The 12904-nt window shown below is 31.0% G+C and overlaps 1 protein-coding gene across 1 annotated transcript in view; it reads right to left on the bottom strand.

Moving 5' to 3' along the window:
• Positions 1-8151, bottom strand: part of FSTL5 (follistatin like 5) — a 427469-nt gene extending 419318 nt beyond the window's left edge. Inside the window, exon 1 of the mRNA XM_019630458.1 lies at positions 7869-8151. Within this exon, the coding sequence (XP_019486003.1) occupies positions 7869-8151 (283 nt within the window). The remainder of the gene's footprint in view (positions 1-7868) is intronic.
• Positions 8152-12904: the final 4753 nt, after the last annotated feature.

Raw genomic sequence — 12904 nt, 5'->3', positions numbered from 1 at the left:
AAATGTGTGACTCCCCTAATGATTTGCATTTCAGTAAATGACTCCTCAAATCATTTTTGTTTTGGCTTAGATTATTCTTTAATTCCATATACTCCATGTCTAATCCACAGCAAATTGTTTAAAACAGACAGACAACTTTGTAACACCACTGGCACTTCTGTCATCTGAATTCAAATCACCATCATCTCTATCTCTTTATAAGTTATTTTGTATATTATAATTCTGAAGAAATTTGCAGATAAATGCCTTATCTAGGATACATATTAAAACTAAAATCAAATTCTTGTTCAATATTCTTTCTACATATCATGGACTTTCCTTCAACTTGGTCTGGCAGGCAAATCTATTAAAGAACATTGGTGGTCACTTGTAAGCTCTTTAGCTGTGATCAAAATGGAAAAATACTGACAACATGTAATCATAACTCATGACTAGATTTGGGGGGGGGTGCTTTAGAAAGATATTATATAAACCACTGGAAAACATATATTAATGAGAGGAACATATCGAAATAAATCCTTAAAGTGATTATCATAAAGAGAACACATGATATGCATCACATCTTCCTGAGCACACACCACCCAATAGATCAAAGCTCTATTGTAAAGTAACCATAAGGCTAATAGATAATTCCTACCTAGATAGTGTGGTTTCTTAAACTAAAAACAAACTTATTGCATATTACTGCATTATTTTAATTATTTAAAATTGAATTGAAGAAATTATTTTGCTTTGCTTAACCAGAATTAAAAGAGCAACATTGCTAATTACCTATGCATTTTATTATGCAAAAAGTGCTAAATCTCCTTTATTTAATGTGATACCCTCCATTGTTTTTTCTTTTTTTTTTTTCATAACTATCTAGATGATAACCACATGCAAGCCTTCTCACTTCTCCCATTTGGTTTTAAATTTTTGTCGTTAATAAGTTTTCAAATGTTATCTGAAATATCTATAGGCATCCCTAAAAAATGATTTTAAAAGTGAAATATAAATCAGACTAATAAATAACCATTTTCAACTGCATCTAATAGAACATTTTCTTCCTGATAATATATGCTGAGTGTAATCCAAGTAAAGTTTTTCGTCATCTTGTTTTTTGCTAACAAAGAGGAGACATCAACCGTATTGAAAAATAATAGTTGTAAAAAGTGTTTTTTACTTTGTAAGTTACAGAAGTATCACATTCAGCATTTGAAAATAGGCTACTGAGAAAATAAACATGATAAGTGAAGGTGTCAGTGAGAGGTAATGACTGATACAATATTTAAACAGCTTCAAGATAGAAGACAAATTATTTGAACCAATGTTCTCATTTTTTCCTGTCACTACTGAATATTGTGCTTATAACTATTAATGAAATATTTATACAGTCATAAAATATGAAATAAAATATTAAACTAAAATATTTATTTTATAACATGAAAGTGAAGAACAAATATATAACATGAAAATGTACAAAAACAGGATAAGACTACCCATGTATTTGAAAGTTAAATTTAGTTCCTACATGTCGCAAACAGGAGAATTTGACACAAAATAAATGCAATGATACCACCTTAGTCTCTAAAGTTATTTCCTTTGGCGGGGGAAGAGGAGGAGTGTAAAATAACATTGTTAGGATCTCATAGATATTATATTTATAGACTAAATAGGATAAGATTTATCATTCTATTAAGTAAATAAAATAAATATAAATATGATTCCATAAATAGAATTTATACTATTAAATAATAAGTAGAATCAGATGAGTTAAATTAGCCTAAAGCAAATCAGTGAGAAATATAACTACAAGATAGTTTTTCAAGAAATTAATAAAATATCCTTCTAAACTTCAATTAGTTATTTTTTTCTTCAAGTAATCTTATCTACAATTGGAAAACTCACTACCATAAATTAGCCTCTCATAATTTGGGAAATATAGTTCTGTAATAATTTAATGAGAGCCTTTTGACCAAGATATAAGCTACTTTAAACCTAAAAGAAATACACGTGGCTTCACAGACTCAAGTTAAAAAATGTATTGCAATCAAATGCTCACAGTTATTGCAGTTCCAGTCTTAAAGCCAATAATGATCTCTTACTGTATCCTATTGGCCAAGACCTGTACTAAATGCATTAGTTAATCCTCACAAATGCGACAGTGGGCAAGGTTGTCTAAATAATGTCACATACTCGCATAGAAATTACTATGAAAAGTAAACTTTTAAAAATCATAGTCAAGCAGGACATGATTGCATTGTAGACTTATGCAGAGCTATTTGGAGCATGCATGCACTAAAAGGGGAGGAAGAGTGCCTCCCTCCTGTCCCAGTAGCGTTAACTGGCTGTGGGAATGCTGGCAGTCCATTTACAGCCTTAGGCTTGTTGCTTTTTCTATATTATATTGGCTTTTACTATGACGAAATAATAATATAATATTTGTGAGAGTGTTTTAAAATAATAACCAATGTATTATTATTACTGGCATTTTCTTTTCTCTCTCGCTTTCTCAATTTCTGGTTATATTTTTTAATATATTTATTGAGTAGTCTTACTATCTACATCCCTTTATTTTGGACATGTTTCATATTATATGTAAAACCTACCTATCATTTATTGACTATCTATAAATGGACGGTAAACACATAATATGTAACGTTTACAGAATCCTTTACCAAGTTTTCAAAAATCAGGGGAGAAACAATCTTATGATGCTAATAACAAATTATTTTGTGTGTACACATTACCAGGATTCCTGAAGAATGTTATAATGGGCAATACACAGGATTCTGTATTTCACATTTTGATTAGAGAGCAGAGTGGCAACAAAACTATAAAATTAACATTGATTAAATGTTAAATGAGCTAAGTGAAGTAAGCCAGACAGAGAAAGACAAATACCATATAATTTCACTTATATGTGGAACCTAAAAAACAAAATAAATGAACAAACAAAACAGAAACAACTCATAGATACAAAGAACAACGGATGGTTGTCAGATCGGAGGGCGGTTTGGGGGGGGGGGCTGTGTGAAAAAGGTGAAGGGATTAAGAAGTACAAATTAGTAGTTACAAATAGTCATGGGGATGTCAAATATAATGTAAGGAAGATAGTCAATAATATTGTAAAAACTACATCTATATTATATATATAATACATATATTATACAAATAACATATATATTATATATACATATATATAATTTATGAAGTGAATGCCTAACCACTATTTTGTACACCTGAAAGTAATATAAAAGAATACTGAATGTCAACTTTAATTTTTAAAAAAATCTTAAATAGAAAATACAGTTTTTAAATGAAATACAACTTAGTCAATTTCACAAACTGAATTCAGAAAAATATTTAATATAGATGTACCGCAATTTAAAGGATTAATCGAATTAGTTTGGATGTTGTGGGTACTGAATGCATTTAGAGGACCTGTAATTTCTGGGTGTCAGCATTCTGGCCTGGAAAGAGTTAATGTGCATTATAGTTGCTCAAGTCATTCCTTTCACCTCCACCCCACTGTTCCATTTGACTAATACTGACTAAAAAACAAAACAACAAATAAACACCTGGGTATTGTTTTCCAAAGTTTACATATTTTTGAAGATTACTATTTTTCATAAATTGGTATAAAAGGCGGTTTACACATACAGTAGAACTTTACAAAGGTACCCTTTCCAAAAAAGCAGCAGTCTAAAAGCACATGTGGATCAGCACATGGCATTTACTGACATTTTTAAGATACCATTGGCAGTCTAGTTTTCTAGTCTAAGTTCTACAAGCCCTGTTGTTACAAAAAATAAAAAGAAAAAGAAATGCTCAGGTTAAAAAAAAAATTAAAAAATGGAATATAAATGTCTCTCCAGATGATTATACCAAAGAAAAAGAACGCAATGTCAGATCTCATCCAAATAGCACATACATAGCCGTAAAAACCATATTTTCCAAGTTGTTATTGTTTGTGATGCACATTTAAGTGCACAGAACATTTGCCTTTATGGCAGTTTTATTGTCAGCACAGTAAATGGCAAAAGGGTTTCTGTTCAATTGACTTTCTCATAAAAGGTTTAATTCCCTATTCATTTTGGCATAGGTTATATCTTGAGTTTCTTACTCCAGCTAACATCTCTACTTCCGAGTAACTAAATTCAACTGTGTATGACAGGCAGACCTGGTGTCAGGGTGAAAAGAAACTACTTGTTATAAGTGACAATGGATTGTAGCAGTTAGAAAACCCTTTGGGTTGGGAGTAGGGCTGAGAAATTACTTTAAGGCAAAACTGTCATCACAATGAATAGTTTAGGCATTACATAAATATGAAAAGTTTTATGTTAAGTATCATCATAAAGAATCTTCATCGTCATAAAGTATTTGATGCCAATAAATAAATACTACATATTCTCTTTCCTAGTATAATGAGTTTGTTTTTGTAATCAGATAATTAGAAAAGTGTTACATTGATAGATGTATTATGTTTTATCTACAGTTCCACAGATCATAAACTTAATTCTTAGTGAATTCATGTCTATATTTAAGAGGCAGTCTGCGATAGTAAATGCTAAGTACACTACATAAGCATTTAAATATTTAACACAAATAATTGGAAGATATATATATATATATATATATACATATATAGACAGAGATATAAATATAGATATACAGAGTTATAAATACATATATATATGTTTTCAACCTGGACTCTAATCTTAATGTTACAACAATGAATCAATATACATGATTGTACAAATATAATCTATTTTAATGTTTAAATGTAAATGCTAAACATAAATCTGATAAATTTGATATGTGAAACACATAAGAAAGACTTACCTTAAAGTTCAAATAATCACTGAATAATGCAAATCCTACTTTCTTTAAAATTGTTTTAAGTATTTGCTAATATTTTCCCAGGACTTTTTTTATAATTTATTTTGAGATAATTGTAGAATCAATTGTAGAGATGATTGCAGTTGGAAGAAATAATACAGAAATTCCAGGTACACTTAACCCAGTTTCTAGCAATGGTAACATTTTGAAAAACTATAGTACAATGTTATAACCAGGATTTCATTTTTGATACTATCCAGTGGTCTTACTCAGGTTTCCTGTTTTACTTGTGTGCATTTGTGTATGGGTGTGTATTCTATTCAATTTTACCACATGTGTTTGTCCCTATGTTCACCACCACAGCCAAGAAGATACAGAATAGTAAAGATCTGCAAATATTTTCAAAAATTTATTTTACGGCACTAGTAGTCTTTTAAAGCAAAAGTCAACAACTGTTTTCTGGAAAGATCTAGTAGGCAAAACATTTTTTTCAGCTTTGCAGGCCACATTCTCCCTGTTGCAAGTACTTAGTTCTTCAGCAGGGCAAAGACCTTCAAAGACAATTCCTAAACAAACAGGTGTGGCTGTGTTCCATCAAAGGTTCCCAAAAAATGGGATGCAAAATGGATATGGCCTATAGGTTCTTGCTTGTTGACTCCTATTTTAAGGTTTTCATAATCACCTCTTTTTAAATTTAAAAGTAGCATTTTTTTCCCCTAAGGAGAAAAACTCATTTTTATTATTTTGTTTGTTTTGATTATTTTTAATATCTAATTAAATGTAACTTTAAGCAATTTTTGAACCTTGTATTTTGATTTGCTTCTTCCTTTGTGCCATTACTGAAACAATATAAATTTCTGTAATTCCACAGAAAATATAATTCACAGTCACAAGAATTAATTTTAGCCATCACAACAATGTCAGGCATTCAACTATTTTGAATCTTCTTTTATGCCCAGAACTTGAGCAATACTAAGAAAGGCAATTTATTGTTTTGTTCTATATTATTTATTTCCTTTCTGTTGAAATAAAATTATTTTACGAATGATATATAGGTAGGCAAAACACCAGAAGAAATAAACAAATAAACAAAGACCCACAAATTCTGAGACCTGAGAAATATGCTAACTAATCAAGAAAACATAAAGGGAATTTTAACACTATATATAGAGGGTGCCAAAAAATGTATACAAATTTTAAAAAGGGAAAAAACTGTATTAAAATTGTAATAATATATACTAATAACAAAAGATGAATACAAATCATGTTTATACATTTTTTGGCACCCCTGGTATAATGAGCATGTATTTTGAAGCAATCAGAACTCTAATAAAGATGTTTAGTATAAGTCTAAAGGACAAAAGTCCTTAAAATCATTGTTTATGAAATCATAAGGAAGACAACGTTCTTATCCATATCCAGTTCATCTATCTCCGTGCTGATTTACATTTTGAGTTGCATTGTGCCTAAACATCCAGCAATAAAGCAGAACATTAAATACACCAGATGTTTTTCTTCCCCACATGATATTTAATATCATATCTCCACATAATCAATTAGTTGGTGTCAACTGGACAAAACCTGAGCTTGAGAATATGATTCTAAATCAACTTAATAACATAGTATTTATGTAGTTTTATGATATCATGCATTAGTAGAATAGAAAACTTTCTATGTATCATCTTAGATCAAAACAACAGCAAAAAATATGCTTTCATGAGCGTTAAAGAACAATGTTAATACAATCCATTTTAGCTATTTGCAAAACAGATTATGATAGGAGATGGAAATAAACTGAACTAAAAACCAAAGCAGCCACTATTCTCTCTGTAAAGGAAGAAGATCTAATATAAAATTCTCTGCACAGGTATAACTCAAGGTGCACAGAGGTCACTATGGTAAGAAAACTATTCTTATAATTTTACTTCATTTATATCAAAGGGCTTCTAATAGCTGCAATGACTATACAGCATTGCATGTATATCATTTAAAAGCCCGGTGTATCACTTTTTTTTTTTACAACCTTGGAAATAATACTTTATTTATTCTACCAAGTTTGAAAAAGAACAATTTTTAAATAGTCATTTTATCTTAACTGGTGAGCAAATGAAGTATTATAACACATTTGAATAAATTTAAGCTAAGCATTAAAACATCAAACAAGTTTTTAAGTGTAAATATGCTTCAGGAATATTCTGAGAAACTGGGACATGGAATCAAAGATTAGAAATCAGGTAGATCACTGGCCTATTCAAATAATGAAAGTTTTATAGATTTAACACCTACAAATTTTAGTCTGGATTATGACTATTAATGAGCACATATTTGCACCAGTATAAATAAACAGATAAAAAACATATGTGTTTATAAATAAATAGATGATTTTAAAGGTGTTTACTAATTTATATGCATAGTATATTAAAATAATTTGTCAAATTATTAATTCAGCTGTACTTTTCTATGAACAATCACCAATAACTTTAAGTATCATGAAATTAAATACTAATACTTTAAAATTTTAAATTACGGTCATCTCAGATCACCTAGTGGAGTTTTTTGTAAGTTCTTCAGTGGGCATGTATGGGTTACATATAATTTGAATTATGTGGCGCAAACTGAAACCATCCTTTTTAATCAGCAAGAAATGAGATGTTATCACAGCATGGCTTGGCAGGCACTAGTCCCTCAATTCCACTCCAGGTGCTTTTCACTGGGTGGATTTGGCCTGTTGGCTGAATTGGCCAGCCACCAAGTGTCCCTAAGATAACTGCATGATTGGGAAGCCATATGGTGCAATGCTGTAAGCTATATTAAATTTTGAGTCACAGTTTGGCCAGCTTTGTTCTCATCACTGAGATTCAGAATCATAGCCATGTAAATTTCTGTACCCTCGCAACTTAGTGGTGTAATTAGCTCACCTTTTTTGCCCCCTTTGCCTTTAGACCTTTGCTGATATAGAATTGTGTTAGACGTTAAACTTAAAGGCACTCGTTGAGAGGAGGAAAGAAAGAGATGAGGGTGACACTTTCGGGTCACCCTGCATTTACCTTTCAAGAAGCAGTCTTCATTGTGAACGATGGTGATCTTCTGTTTCTTCAGGCAAGCAGTTCTGTGCACTTCGCAGTGGTTTTCATAGAATCCTCCGTCAGATCCACAGACAGGTTTGTAGTGTCGTTTGCAAAGGGTCATGCAGGCACACTCCGCTTGCCCTGTCTCTCTGCTGATGACACAGTGCCTTCCCAAGCCACAGTATTTATTTTCACAAGATCCCAAAGGGACATCCTGAATCTGGAATCCTGAGGATAAAGAATAAAATATTGATTGGGTCATGTGTCCAAATAATACAATCATGTCAAAGATTCATAATAGTACATTCATATATTCATAAATACATTCATATATTCATATATACATTCATATATATATATATATATATATATATATTATAGTGTAACCAGGGTTCAGTGGAGAAGGGTCTTAGAAGTGGCAGATGAACTTTTTCACAATACCCTCAACATTCTTCCCTTCCTCCCTTCTCCTTAACCTCCCTTCTCCCTAACCTCCCTTCTCCCTCTCCAATAAGTAGTGTAGTCCTTATGGACAAGTCTCTATAGTTAAACTGCTTGAGTTCAAATCCTGGCTCTACTATAGGGAAAATAGTATAGATAATCTTCTGGACTTTTACAAAACGCTACCTGTAATAATCCACAGAAAGCACATCCCTAGCACATAGTAAATATTTAATAAATGTCAACTTTTACATTATCAGCATTCTGGATAGGAGAAAGGAAATGCATATATATATATATATATATATATATATATATATATGGCAGGAAATATAATAGTTAGAGATAGGAATGAAGAATAGAGACTTGAAAATTTCTTGGTGGGTTCTGACAGCTGATCCTTTCTTCTTTTGAACTTTTGTACTTGACAATCGCTTATGCATTTCATGAATGAATTAATAAATCATGGATAATTTGATTTTCCTATTACTTATTCAGTCTAATACTCTCCACTGGCATAAGAAAAATATAGATGGGTCCAGCAGTCTTGTACTAAAACCGAACAACTCAATCCCTATGCTCTTATAGGCAGAACTGGCTTTTCTCCTTTGAGAACTTTATCTTACTAGAAATTTAAAAAGTCAGCAAATCATACATCTGTGTATGTGTGTCTACACACACACACACACACATGAGGGTGCCCCCCAAAATGTATGCACATTTTAAGAAAGGAAAACTGTGTAAAAATTGTAATGCTCAATATATACTAATAACAAAAGAAGAATACAAGTCACATTTGACTTCTACAATTACAAGAGGTGCTCAAAGTGGTTACCATCAGTGTCTGGACACTTCTGATTATGGCAAACTACTGCTTGAGCAACGCTGACCAAAATGTCCACTTGTGTACATTTTTTTGACACCCAGTATACGTGTGTGTGTGTGTGTGTGTGTGTGTGTGTGTATCATCATGACACCTATATATTGCAAACAAGAAAAGAAAGGTTTGAGAGGTTATAAACTTACAATTATTTTAGATATTTAATGTTTACTTTCAGATTTGGTTTAAAACCATCTCTCTACATGATTGCATCATAATTATTAAGAACATGGATTCTGATCCAAGCTAAAATCACAGCTCCACCAGATGCAAGGTTCAGGACCTTGGGTAAGTAACTAACACATCTGTAACTCAGTTTCCTTATTGGTAAAACAGGAATGATAGCATATCCTCATGGAGCTATCAAGATTAAAGGGATTAGCACATATAAAACTTAATTTAAGGGTTAGTTATTATTAGTTTTACTATATTTTTAGAAACTAATACACAAATAAAAAGTATTTAAAGAATTAATATTGTTTTTAAGTGAGACCTATGGTGAACTAATATATATGCATGTACATCTATGTATTACCAAATAAAATTCAGCAAAATTAAAATTATCAAAAAAGACCAATGCTATCAACAGTATAATTTTAGAAGCTAATTTACATTTTTGATAGCAATATAAATTGGAACAAATCTTTTTGAAAATAATTTAAAAATATTAGTACTCTTTGATACTACATTCCAATTGTTGAAAAAAATATTCTATAAAATTTCAAAGAAAAAAAATAATACAATTTGTTCAACAAAGCTTTCCAGCATTTTGAAAAGACATTTAATGCAATAGTTCTTGAAGTTTGGCATAGAGTAGAATGGACTAGAGAGGTTGTTAAAACAGATTCTGCCTCCACTAAACTCTAGTTTCTGATTCAGTAGATCTGGGGTACAGCCCCAAATTTATTCCCAAGTTTATAGTTGATAATGATACTATTGCTTCCAGGATAACAGTTTAGGGCTTTTGACTTAATGATATTCTAATTTATAATTGAAATAAATATAACACAAAGAAAAAGACCAGGTAAACAATTATTAAAGCTCTTAAGTAGAAAAGATGAGAAGTTTATGCTATGATTAAAACCATATAAAATAATGCAAGTATTTGGAAGAAATGAGGAAAAGATATAGAAAAATTAACACAATTGATCAGCTAGGTGTATAAGATATTGGGCTAGTTTTTCTATTTTTCTATTATTGCTTTTTAATGCTCAATGTAATACATTAAAAAAGAAAATCTAAAACATGACAATTGTAACTATAAAATAACAACTAATTTCACTTTGGAAAATCTGATTCCTTATCCTTATACCAGTACTTAGCCCAGTTGTTGACCTAATGTTTACAGGGTCCAAAATGAGGCTGCCATTATAACACAGGAATTTGACTCATATAGTTTTACTTTGTATAATTGTATATATTTTATTGTCTACTATCTTACTAATAGTTTCTTGCTATCAAATAGTTTAAGATTTATCAGAAAAGTTTTTAATTTATTTTTTTATTATCAAAAAGTAAGTTTAATGTTTATCAAGAGAGTCTGACTTTTTTACATTTTAGTCACAAATTAGGGTAGCTGACTGAATCAGTAGAATTTCCTTTTTGTGGAGGAATGCTCTGCCATCAACTGAGGTCATTTCCAGTGTATGTAGGTTGGTGGGTATTCTTCTCAGATTCTCTCCTCTTAATGTCTATACTCCAGTTCAGAGATTTGTATTAGGATATTGGCAATTTGGTAGAAGTTAATGAGCTATTTTATATTAGCTATAAGTTGTGTTGCATGTAGCTGATACAATGAAAGAAAATTTAATTAATTCATAGGCAATCCAAAAGAAAGCTCAAATTATGTAAATGGATAGCTAGAACATATCTTTTTTGACAGTAATTATACATAGCTAACGCTGAACTTAAGTTTTAGTTGAGATTGTATCAATTTAAGCTGATCAGCATGTCAAAGATTTATTTTAAGTACAGTCAGATTATGAACTAAATGAATTTTAATCAAGAACTTTTATTCTACTGCCTTATACCTTGATAAAATAACATTTGCTCCTTCAGAGCTTTACAAAAATTCTGCATATATAAAACAAAGCTAAAACATTAAAAGATGAAAGACACGGAGTCATAAAGCAAAATAATTTTACATAATTCTAAAATATGGTCTTTTCAGAATCTCAACCATGACGAAGTTCTCTTCAAGTAATTTATAAAATATACACCTTATCGAACAGATACTTAATATAAAGTAGGTCTAAATTGAAATAGACATTAGTAAAATACAATTAGTTTTATGTGTAAGGTGCTATATTAATTGCTGTAGGACGACAGATAAAAAGAATGGTCATTGATGCTTTTTCTAGGGGCTCACAAAATGCATAAGACAAGATCTGACAAGTGCCCAACCAGAGAGGCAAAGATTTAGGGGGCGCACGCAGGGGCACAAAGGAAAGTAAGATGGATAACATTAGGTAAGACCGCAGGGACAATGCATCGTGTCACAATTGAGGTTTTGTCTGAAGAACAGGTAAGGAGTTCAGAAGGCTGACACAGGGATAGGTGGAGGATGAAACAGGCTGATGCTGGATTTTAAACAGTAACAGCAGGAGGGAAGAACCAGGTTTTGATGAGCTACCTACCTCTAATGATTAGAGTGGCAATACACATAATTGATTTAGAGTGCCAAATTACTTGAGGTGTTAATTGTCTCACAAAAAATACATAGTAGTAAAGTACAAACTAAGGATTACTTTAACTTTGATTTGTTAAAAAGAACAACAGATTTCAAGTCAGAGAACATTATAATCTGCTTTTTCATTCTATATTTATCTGACCTCAACCGGGACCTGATATTCAAATGGTAAAATAACAGGAAACTAATAAATCATCTTCATGTTTACTCTCTCATCCAGATAATCCTTTCAGTTAAGAATGCTTGGAAAAGCATACTTTCTAATAAAAATTAATGCCTGAGAAACACATTTAGTAAACTTTCTCTAGAATGCCTAATATTTAAACTTCACCTGTAGCAAACAACCATAGGCTCATAATCCTCTAATTTAAATATTTTAATACTTTACAAATAGCCTCAGCTTTACTAAATGCAAAACTATTTTTAACATAGATGTTCCAAATTGCTCTTTTCCCTAAGATTCTGTCATTATTTACTTTGTTTGTGCATAATCTCAGGTTAGTAAGTTACCAAAATGAACTTTCAAATCAGAGGCCTTTATTTGTATTCCAACTGTCACTACAAGTGTGACTCTAAACAAGCTCATTAAAATAGAGGAGCCTCAGTTTCCCCATATACCTATAACACAGAAGAAATTCTATAAGTATTATCTAAATTAATAAATAACATGGAGATAATAATAATTATAATATCATATGGTTGTTGAGAGGACTATGTGAGACGATGCACTGAAAGGGCCTGGAATAGACTAATGTTTTTAACAAATATAGTTATTATTATTTAGAATTATCATTCATTATGAATTCGGTATGTAGATTATATTAACTTAAAATCATTGGAATGAATAAACAACAGCCTTTGACAGCTCTAGTTTTTAAGACATTCACTGGAATGTATTCACAGGCATATTTAAATGTCTGTTTCCAAAAAATACAACTACAATTTTCAAGAGTATCCACTACATAAGAATTTCTCTCATCTACAAAAAGAGGAAAAAAAAAAACG

Source organism: Hipposideros armiger, unplaced genomic scaffold, assembly GCF_001890085.2.
Source record: "Hipposideros armiger isolate ML-2016 unplaced genomic scaffold, ASM189008v1 scaffold_916, whole genome shotgun sequence".
Taxonomy (NCBI): domain Eukaryota; kingdom Metazoa; phylum Chordata; class Mammalia; order Chiroptera; family Hipposideridae; genus Hipposideros; species Hipposideros armiger.
The sequence above is the reverse complement of the archived record's forward strand: the minus strand, read 5'-3'. Positions and strand labels throughout refer to the sequence as shown.